The sequence below is a fragment of the Haliotis rubra genome, unplaced genomic scaffold (assembly GCF_003918875.1).
Source record: "Haliotis rubra isolate DU_JTF1 unplaced genomic scaffold, ASM391887v1 Scf338, whole genome shotgun sequence".
Lineage (NCBI taxonomy): Eukaryota > Metazoa > Mollusca > Gastropoda > Lepetellida > Haliotidae > Haliotis > Haliotis rubra.
The window spans coordinates 475,001-486,643 of NW_025767011.1; the positions used below are offsets into that span (position 1 = coordinate 475,001).

Genomic DNA, 11,643 nt, shown 5'->3' on the forward strand with positions numbered 1-11,643 from the left:
CATTGGTCGTGTTCAAGCCGGAGAAAGTTTTGGAACTGTTGCACGGCACCTAAATGTTCACAAAACAACGATATCCCGACTTTGGAGCCGCTACAACAACTTCAATTTGACCAACGATCGCCCGAGAAGTGGAAGGCCAAGAATCACGACCCCCCTTCAAGATCGGTACATCCGGGTCCATCACCTGCGTAATCGGCATGCCCTACCAACCGTGACTGCCACACAAATACCAGGTTTGAGGAGAGTGTCAGCTCAAACGATTAGGAGCCGTCTGAAAGAAGCGGGTTTACGTGCCTGTAGACCAGTTGTTGGACCAGTACTACGCCCCCTACATCTCCGCCGACGACTCAGGTGGTGCAACAACGTAAGGATATGGACTTTACAAAACTGGAGGCGCATCTGGTTTTCTGATGAATCCCGTTTTCTTTTGCAACATCACGACGGAAGAAAACGTGTGTATAGGAGACGTCATGAACGTTTTGCGCCCATCTGCGTCCGACAGGGGACAGATTTGGCGGAGAAAGCGTTATGGTTTGGGGATCCATCTCATACAACCAGAAATCGACTTGGTGATCGTTGAAGGAACCTGACAGCCCAACGTTACATCAACCACGTATTACAGCCTCACCTTCTCCCGATTATTGACCAACAGACACAGATTTTTCAACCAGACAACGCCCGGCCTCATACTGCACGTGCAACAATGAACTTTCTGCAGAATTCCAACGTCAATGTCTTGCCATAGCCCTCTAAATCACCAGACCTCAACCCTATTGAACACCTGTGGATACTCTGGGTCGACGCGTACGTCAACGTCAGCCGCCGCCACAGACGCTGCAACAGCTCGGCGTTGCACTGCAGGAGGAGTGGAGAGCCATTCCCCAGGAAAGAATCCGGCGTCTTATCCGTTCTTGTCCAAGGAGATGCCGTGCAGTGATTGCAGCTCGTGGTGCTCATACGAGATACTGAGAAAGACGCCCCCCTGGTGACAAACTGGTGTCTGTGAGATGACTTTTGAAATGACAATTTTAAACATGCCCATCTTGGTTATTATTCTGCCAAATTTCAGACTTCTGTCTTAAATAATAACAATGCTGTGTCGTCTTAAAACTTCAGATCAAAATCTCTAAAATACAGGGGTTGCGTTTCTTTTTTGACAGAGTTTATTTAACTGAAAAGGTAAAGACAGAATTACATCAATCTACACACAAATCATTTTAACATATAACGCTGATGCATTGAATGGTCAATCCTTTCCAGGAGGAAAATATGTTCCCCGTGCTGTTCTCGTGGATCTGGAGCCCGGAACCATGGACTCTGTCCGATCTGGTCCCTTCGGTCAAATCTTCCGTCCAGACAACTTTGTCTTCGGGCAGAGTGGTGCTGGCAACAACTGGGCCAAGGGGCACTACACAGAGGGCGCCGAGCTGGTAGACTCCGTGTTGGATGTTGTCCGGAAGGAGGCGGAGAGTTGTGACTGTCTGCAAGGCTTCCAGCTGACCCACTCTCTTGGTGGCGGCACCGGGTCTGGCATGGGCACCCTCCTCATCAGCAAGATCAGGGAGGAGTACCCCGACAGGATCATGAACACCTTCTCCGTTGTGCCATCACCAAAGGTATGGAAACATTAGAGCAGCAGATTGATTTGTCGCCAATCAACATGTGACAAAATCATGGCAATTTGTTGAGCAGATTAGCAACCACTCAGCGAATCCTAAATGTCAAAGAGGTTAACATATGCATATAACAAGTGTATAATTTGTTGCTTTTGATCTTCATAAAGTGGGCGGTGGATAGCCTAGTGGTTGAAGCGTTGGCTAGCCAAGTCGAAGACCCGAGTTCGATACCCCACATGAGTACAATGCTTGAAGCCCATTTCTGGTGTCCCCCGCCCGTTTTATTGCTGGAATATTGCGAAGGGTGGTGTAAATCAAATCCATACTCACTCACTCACTCTGCGTAAAATGATAAAACTGTACTACAGCTTCCAAAACACACGTGCATACGAAAGATCACACATCCGCAATAAGACAAAGAACAACTTGATGAGTTTGAGAAACTGTTCAGTCAGTTTTCAGGAGTTTACTATGACATGTTTAAGAATGGGCATGTGTTGCAGAGACTACAGAATAATGCAGAACCAATCAACTTTTGTTCTCGTTGTCTGTAAGGTACAAATGCATTAAAGCTCAACTGAAGAGTTCCGGAAGGGTAAAGTGGGGAGAGTCCTTGACATCAGTCAATCAAATATGTTTTTTCGCTTTCAGGTGTCGGATACAGTTGTTGAGCCCTACAACGCCACCTTGTCTGTACATCAACTCGTTGAAAACACTGACGAGTCCTACTGTATTGACAACGAAGCCCTCTACGACATCTGCTTCAGGACACTGAAGCTGACCACACCCACCTACGGTGACCTCAACCATCTGGTGTCCGCCACCATGTCCGGAGTTACAACATGTCTTCGTTTCCCTGGACAGTTGAACGCCGATCTCCGAAAACTGGCTGTCAACATGGTGCCCTTCCCTCGTCTCCACTTCTTCATGCCTGGATTCGCTCCACTCACATCCAGAGGAAGCCAACAGTACCGTGCCCTGACTGTGCCCGAACTCACCCAACAAATGTTCGATGCCAAGAACATGATGGCTGCCTGTGATCCTCGTCACGGTCGCTACCTGACCGTGGCTGCCATGTTCAGAGGTCGCATGTCCATGAAGGAGGTTGACGAACAGATGCTCAACGTCCAAAACAAAAACAGCAGCTACTTTGTCGAATGGATCCCCAACAACGTTAAAACCGCCGTCTGTGACATCCCACCACGTGGTCTCAAGATGTCTGCCACCTTCATTGGTAACAGCACAGCCATCCAAGAGATCTTCAAACGTATCTCGGAACAGTTCACAGCCATGTTCCGTCGCAAGGCCTTCCTTCACTGGTATACTGGCGAGGGTATGGATGAGATGGAGTTCACTGAGGCCGAGTCCAACATGAACGACTTGGTGTCGGAGTACCAACAGTACCAGGACGCCACCGCCGAGGAAGAGGGAGAGTTTGACGAGGGAAGAAGTAGACTCAGAAATAAATCTGACCCCGAGAATTTGCTTTCTTTTGATGAAGCCTAGATCTGCGATGATAAGTGTATTTTCAGAAATAAACCTGAACTTATACTTCATATGGTGTGTTCTATTTATACGTATCCAAATTACCTTAGATATGAATTCCCCAATGGGAATTAACTGCACAACGTACACGTTTTATCTTCTTGTATTACATATAATGGTAATTGTTTCGTGATTAGACATACTAAAGGCATTCATATATTGTTGGGATCAAATTGGTATCAGTGACATACCCTTCCAATCAACTACACTTTCATTTAGTGTAGAGTACTGCAGCGTGTCATTTCATGTAAATGTCAGTTTCAGATGCATTATTTGGGTCAAGGGTTTGTGCTGATTTAAATAATGTTATTTTCATTTGAGCGTTTATCCCTTGGGAAATCCGGGAAAGAAAGAAGGGACCCCATCAACATATGCTTATCTCAATTACACAGTCTCTCCGCTCAATCAAACAGACTGAGCTCCCAATCAACCAGCTTCACCACACAAACAGCCTCACGACACAATTAAATGTTTCACTGTATGATCAAACAGCATCACCACACAGACACCACCAATGCACAATTTAACATCCTCACTGCTTAGTCAAACAGTTTCACCTAACACTCGAACATCCTCACTTCACAGTCAAACAGTTTTACCACATGCTCGAACATCCTCACTGCACAGTCAGTTTGACCACATGCTCGAACATCGTCACTGCACAGTCAAACACTTTCACCTCATAATCAAACAGCTTCACGACACGATCAGCATCACTGCACAATCGGACAGCATCTCCTCACAATCAAACGGCTTCACCACACGATCAAATGGCTTCATCTCACAAACAGCATCACTGCACAAACAAACAGCTTCACAGTACAATCAAACAGCCTCCACATGCAATCAAACAATCACCGTACAATTCAAATGTATAAAAGTATTTGTCTTGAAAAAACTTCTTTGAGAGGCATTTAGAGTTGGGACAGTAAGGAAGGATAACGATATATGAGTGAGTGAGTGAGTTTAGTTTTACGCCGCACTCAGCAATATTCCATTTCTGTGGCGGCGGTCTGTAAATAATCGAGTCTTGACCAGACAATCCAGTGATCAACAGCATGAGCATCGATCTACGCAATTGGGATGCGATGACATGTGTCAACCATGTGACGTTCCCGTCAATCGCCTCTTACGAGAAGCATGGGTTACTGAAGCTAAATTCTAACCCGGATCTTCACGGGTCACGATATATGAATGAACAACTTCTTTAGTACAGTGGGAGGAATGTTTCGGTGTATACTTCCAACTGTAAAAAAGAAGTTGTTCGTCATATATTGTTATCCTTTCTTAGTGCTCCAACTTGTGCGTCTGAAAGAAGCTACTGGAGACGCAGCAATCACAATAACATTTCTTCACACTTGTATATATTCCTGTCAGCCCTTACTCTGTTCATCACTTGCTTGACAACGTAGTTAGAACCTACACCGAAACGTCGCTCTCAATGTAATGAAGACGCTGTTCGTTCACATGTCGTTATCCTTCCTTAGTGCCCCATCTTTTAACTGCCTCCCAAAGAAGTAATTTATGCGAGTTATTTTCAAGACAGATACTTTTAAACAGTAATTGCATGTATTCAGCATGTTCTCTAATTATATCCGTACTTTCTACATAGATGCTGAAACATATATTTGCAATTACTCGTTATTATAAAATACGAATTCATCTTCGTCTGAACATTGGCAGTTGAGAACGTAGTACTGTGCTGATGCTGTTCAAATCGTCATTGGTATGAACCATTGCCCTTATCCGTGGCTGCACTGCATGGCTGCACTGCATGGATGCACTCCATGGCTGCACTGCATGGCTGCACTCCATGGCTGCGCTCCGTGGCTGCACTGCGGCTGCACTCCATGGTTGCACTGCGGCTGCACTCCATGGCTGCACTGCATGGTTGCACTGCATGGCTGCGCTCCATGGCTGCACTGCGGTTGCACTCCATGGCTGCACTGCATGGTTGCACTGCATGGATGCACTCCATGGCTGCACTGCATGTATGAACGATTATTATGCATACATTAGCCACCAGGATAATCGATTGGTCAGCCTTTTGACCATGAGACGATATACTTTAACTGCAACGAACTAAAATATATTAATCCCTACATGGTTAATAGTAGTGTTTTGGGGGGAGACTGCTTCCCTGAAATCTAATTAATGCTTGCATTGTTAGATATATCCGCTAATTGCATTACCGCTTTGAAAGCATAATAACTGTTCTTAATGAGATGAGGGATAATGCTGGTGAAACAATGACACGTGTTTTTGTACATTGTTTTCGTTTCCTGATTGGAATAGACTTTGAGTAATTCATACTTGTGTAATTCATACTTGTGCATGGAAATATGCGCTTTATAAATGAACTATTATTATTATTATTATTATTATTAGAAGAAGAAGAAACCAACCAGATAGTATAGTCAAGCTCGCTGATTTGGTTGTGTATGGTTTTACGCTGCTTTTAGCAGCATCACGTCGGGGGGACACCAGGGCTTTACACATTGTACCCATGTGGGAAATCGAATCCGGGTCTGTAGCGTGACGAGCGGACACTTTAACTACTAGGCTACCCCACCGCCCTCTCGTGGTGTGAGTTCCTGAAAGGGAACTGTTGATGCTGTTGCATGTACCCTACAAACATTTTGCTGAGGGTCATGGTTTGATCATAGAAATATGCAAAATATAAAGGTTGTAATATCCATGTACACAGTGATTGGGTACCCGGTAGGAACGCAATCTTCTGTCACTGTCGAAATCACGGAAACACACACACAAGGACGATGGTTGTGAATAAATACACAGATATGAGTCATACATCATACCTTTTAAGAGGACCTTGGACCAATCACTTGACAGTTCTTTCAAAATTTAAGTTTGTCACTCATTCAATGTCATTTCCCCACTCATATTCGATTGTATAAATGCATATATATCCATCCGTAATGCCCACCAAAACTATTCTCTACTGTTCGACTTATACAACAGGACCTTCTGTTTGTTTGTGAAACTGTAGGTCCTTGTAGGATTCCTCAAATGGTTGTAATATTTGAAGCTCATTTCATGGTGTCCCTCGACGTAATACCGTTGAGTGTTGCTGCAAGTGAGTGAGTGAGTGAGTTGGGTTTTACGCCGCTTTTAGTGTTGCTACAAGGGGGACATACAACATTCACAGATCACCAAACAAATGTCAATAATCTCTTTTTAACGTCTGTGTGCGGTGACAAAGACCGTAAGTTCCAAGCGTGTGTTCCTTTCTTTGAGTAACACGGTATGAAAACAAAATGCATCGACACAGCACCACTCAATTCTCTGCTTACCTGTCACAATAAGTCTGAAAATAATATTCTGAAGATAGCCAAGTTTGTCTATCATATCCTTAAAGAAAGAGGTAATTATGAAATGTTTGCTAAGAAAAACTAGATATTCTGTTTTTAATATACTGTCACCAGGCAACAATTTTGTGAGAAACACCTATAATATTATGCCTATAGTATTATTGCATTCGCTACCATGATGTTGACTTGTAATCTGTACCAACATCCGATTACATACACATTTGTAGGGCTATAGTTCGTAAACGTAAGTGTAAACAGTCTTTTCAAAATAACCAAGTTGCTAACCACATATTCTTACATCCTTGTTTCTTAATAACATACTGTCACCAGACAATATTGTTTATTTAGCTTTCACCAGACAATATTGTATATTTAGCTTTCACCAGACAATATTGTTAATTTAGCTTTCATCAGACAATATTGTTAATTTAGCTTTCACCAGACAATATTGTTTATTTAGCTTTCACCAGACAATATTGTTTATTTAGCTTTATTGTTTATTTAGCATCAGACAATATTGTTTATTTAGCTTTCACCAGACAATATTGTTTATTTAGCTTTCACCAGACAATATTGTTTATTTAGCTTTCATCAGACAATATTGTTTATTTAGCTTTCACCAGACAATATTGTTTATTTAGCTTTCACCAGACAATATTGTTTATTTAGCTTTCACCAGACAATATTGTTTATTTAGCTTTCACCAGACAATATTGTTTATTTAGCTTTCATTTCCAAGTACCATTGGAGATGTGCCTATTGCATGTGCATTATTGCAATCTGAATTGTAACCTGTAAATTGGCCTCTGGCCTATACAGAAATAAATTCAAATTCAATATGGCTGAAATATTGCCGATGTTATTATAAATCTTAACCCACTCACTCACTATCTCATTACAAAAGCGCATTGTTAGAATCCGCCTACATCATAAATCACTATGTTTGAAAGATTTGCTGCGGCTTGAACATTGTGTTCTTGATTGAACAGCTATTGGACAAGAACCGAATGGCGCTCTTAGAAGTCTTATATAGAGGGTATACTTGGTTATGCCTGAAACGTTTTAGAAATCAAATCTGCATAAATATATAAATCCACCCGTAAAGATGAACTAAAGGGATTATCACGGATGAGTAATGTTACCCACAATTAGGATTAACCGTGTTTGTAGCGACTAAGACCCCAGCAACAGGCAGCCAATCGTCTGTAAGTGGCCCAAAGACCACAACATATAAGACATCCTACGTCCAGTCATGGTCAGTCACGAGTGTCCAGCTTGTATTTTACACCCACAAGGACTTACTCTTCCCTCCAGCCTTCAACATGCGAGAGATCGTCCACATGCAAACTGGCCAGTGCGGCAACCAGATCGGAGCTAAGGTAACACCGTTATCTTGTTTTAATAGGGATGGCTACAGATAAAGAACGTAGAGATCGATAATGGTTAATTAAATATCGATTCATTATCGATAAATATCGGAAATGTAACTTTGAGCAAAAATGACAATTCCGAAAGAAATGAATACATTTCACATCACTAGTGAGTGGTAATATATTTTTGGATGGATCATTAACGACAGCGTCTTGAACAGAAGCAGACCATGAATTCCTAAATTGTTTAATACTGGATGTAACAGGCGTTCGTTCCTGAAATAATATCGTTGTTTGGGCTGTGTATTGGCAAACTAATTGTAATGGAATTTATTGCGATTCAGGTACCCGTATTGGGATATGATGGGATCAAAAGTGATTGATTGTGGTTGGCACTGATTGTGGAAACAACTCCTATGTAATCCCCAAAATATATGCTTTGGTTCTGATAAGGGGTCATCTCAAAATTAGGTTTCATTGTTGGGAATGTATTTTCCTTTTTTATACAAATGATAGTATGTATCCTATGGCGTTTTGTCAATCAATGACGAAAGGAAACATTAGTCTGTGTAGAATTGAACATAAACCACTGAGATAATCATAAACTTCATATAATTGTCACCCGGGATACCGGTTCTCAAGGAATGCACTGCAATACGTATCGTTTGAGAAGCGTATTGCGGTATAGGGACAGTGTAGTGGCTTAGTGGTTAAAGCGTTCGCCCGTCACGCTGAAGACCCTGGTTTTACAAAGTATGAATGAGCAATATTCCAGAAATACCACGGCGTGAGACACCAGAAATGGGCTTCACACATTGTACCCAAGTGGGGAATCGAACCCGGGCTTCCAGCGTAACGAACGAACGCTTTAACCACTGGGCTGCCTGCCAACCCATCAGTTTCTCGGGCCGTCTCACTACCGTCATTATAATTCCTAGGAAATAGTAAAACATCTGTGCTTGTCACACCTGGTGTGAATAATTTATTAAGTTAAAATAGGTTATCAATGTAGGGTGACCAGGCAAAGTGATCTTTATGGCGACTCGTAATGTTTATTTTTATTACATTCCCTAACCATTCAGACAGTAACGCTGATATATATTTCCAGTTCTGGGAGGTGATCTCTGATGAGCACGGCATTGACCCCACCGGCACCTACCACGGTGACTCCGACCTGCAACTGGAGAGAATCAACGTCTACTACAACGAAGCTACAGGTGTGTATGGTGTTCAAGTAGAAAGGATGAATTGTTAGAGAGAAATATTTAACTGTAGAGGTAAAGTAAGAATTGTATCAATCTACATACATATCATTTTAGCATCAAAAGCTGATGCATTGAATGGTCAATCCTTTCCAGGTGGCAAGTATGTTCCCCGCGCTGTTCTCGTGGATCTGGAGCCCGGAACCATGGACTCTGTCCGATCTGGTCCCTTCGGTCAAATCTTCCGTCCAGACAACTTTGTCTTCGGGCAGAGTGGTGCTGGCAACAACTGGGCCAAGGGGCACTACACAGAGGGCGCCGAGCTGGTAGACTCCGTGTTGGATGTTGTCCGGAAGGAGGCGGAGAGCTGTGACTGTCTGCAAGGCTTCCAGCTGACCCACTCCCTCGGTGGAGGCACCGGGTCTGGCTTGGGCACCCTCCTCATCAGCAAGATCAGGGAGGAGTACCCCGACAGGATCATGAACACCTTCTCCGTTGTGCCATCACCAAAGGTGTGTTGAAACTATCCAATAATAAATCCGCAAACCTAGTGTGAATTAGCTCCTTTGCTAGCAAATTTCAGAATACTGTCTTACCAAATAAGACTCGTGTGTTAATTTCTGCGTAATATTTTACCATATATTGTGCTGTTGAAGATGTGACACAAATGACCGGCTGAAGTAATTCAATAAGGTCATGTTTTCCCTTTCTAGGTGTCCGATACAGTTGTTGAGCCCTACAACGCCACCTTGTCTGTACATCAGCTGGTTGAGAACACTGACGAGTCCTACTGTATTGACAACGAAGCCCTCTACGACATCTGCTTCAGGACACTGAAGCTGACCACACCCACCTACGGTGATCTCAACCACCTGGTGTCCGCCACCATGTCCGGAGTAACAACATGTCTTCGCTTCCCAGGACAGTTGAACGCTGACCTCCGAAAACTGGCTGTCAACATGGTGCCCTTCCCTCGTCTCCACTTCTTCATGCCTGGATTCGCTCCACTCACATCCAGAGGAAGCCAACAGTACCGTGCCCTGACTGTGCCCGAACTCACCCAACAAATGTTCGATGCCAAGAACATGATGGCTGCCTGTGATCCTCGTCACGGTCGCTACCTGACCGTGGCCACCATGTTCCGAGGTCGCATGTCCATGAAAGAGGTTGACGAACAGATGCTCAACGTCCAAAACAAAAACAGCAGCTACTTTGTCGAATGGATCCCCAACAACGTTAAAACCGCCGTCTGTGACATCCCACCACGTGGTCTCAAGATGTCTGCCACCTTCATTGGTAACAGCACAGCCATCCAAGAGATCTTCAAACGTATCTCGGAGCAGTTCACAGCCATGTTCCGTCGCAAGGCCTTCCTTCACTGGTATACTGGCGAGGGTATGGATGAGATGGAGTTCACTGAGGCCGAGTCCAACATGAACGACTTGGTGTCGGAGTACCAACAGTACCAGGACGCCACCGCCGAGGAAGAGGGAGAGTTTGACGAGGAAGAAGGAGAAGCTGAAGACGCCTAGACCTGCAGTGGCTATGTTTGTAGACTCAGAAATAAATCTGACCCCGATTAATTTTTTTCCTTTTTGTTTTACAATACAAATGGTCATTAAGCATATGTTTTGAGTTTCAAATGCTGACCAGGAAAAGAAGAAAAACAGCAGAGAAAAAAGTTGGTTCAATAAAATTACGCATTGAAACTATGGCAAGAATAATGAAGTCATGAATAACATAAGACCTTAAGCGTCTCGTGTATATTTAACTGAGTATATTTTTGAGCGAGTGAACAAGGTCTGACGTTACATGGGACATAATTTAGCTATGATGGTACATCATCATAGTGTGTCTTGTGTCTTGGCCTCGCTGTTTGATCACAGTGCTATGATGATTGCGGTTTCTGAGATCGCTTTTACAAAGATAGCTTTGCTTACCTTAAAGAACAAATAAACTTTGTTTTTTACTCTTTTAACTATTACATATGAAAGATCTGTGGTCAGTCTTATGCGGAACACCAAATTTATTCTTTAAAAACTTGTGGTTAATTAGTACCGAGCGATTAAACGTTGCCAAAAAGTCGCCTGCTTCACTCTTGCCCGCCAACGAAACCACAGACAGGTTACGTAACTCTGTCGCCAGAGCACTGCAGTGACGTCATATGAGGATGGATTTTCAGTTAGTCGTATAGAAAGTGTGTAGCAAGCTCGTCGGTTTGATGATTTCTCGACATCAACGAAGACATGCCAAATCGTTGCGTTGTCGTCAATTGCTCCTAGAGGTCGGGCGATGGTGTCGCCATACACAGATTTCCACAGGACCCCTCAGTTCGTGCAAAATGGGTCTAGAGTATATTTGATCTTTAAGCGTCTTGCATATCTAATCGTGAATATTTCTTGAAACAGAATTTAGCTGAGATAGCAAATCATCATTTTGTGAGTGGCAAGCCTATTAAAGTTTCATGCTGATTCATATAATGTCGGCCCTATGATGACAGCGCTATGGTGATCGTGGTTTCTGTCGACTATGCTATATCTGAGATAACTTTAAAGGAACGTGTCACATTGTGTGCAAA

At 43.3% G+C, this 11,643-nt stretch overlaps 2 protein-coding genes across 2 annotated transcripts in view; both read left to right on the top strand.

Moving 5' to 3' along the window:
- The window catches only part of LOC124284487 (tubulin beta-4B chain-like), a 4,173-nt gene extending 1,051 nt beyond the window's left edge, over positions 1-3,122 (top strand). The window contains exons 3-4 of the mRNA XM_046720561.1: positions 1,261-1,616; positions 2,268-3,122. Of these exons, the coding sequence (XP_046576517.1) occupies positions 1,261-1,616; positions 2,268-3,122 (1,211 nt within the window). The remainder of the gene's footprint in view (positions 1-1,260; positions 1,617-2,267) is intronic.
- A 4,693-nt stretch (positions 3,123-7,815) lies between these two features.
- On the top strand, positions 7,816-10,597 carry LOC124284517 (tubulin beta chain-like). The gene is made up of 4 exons (XM_046720601.1): positions 7,816-7,872; positions 8,972-9,080; positions 9,222-9,577; positions 9,779-10,597. Exons 1-4 carry the CDS (start codon positions 7,816-7,818, stop codon positions 10,595-10,597), a joined length of 1,341 nt encoding a protein of 446 aa, XP_046576557.1.
- Positions 10,598-11,643: the final 1,046 nt, after the last annotated feature.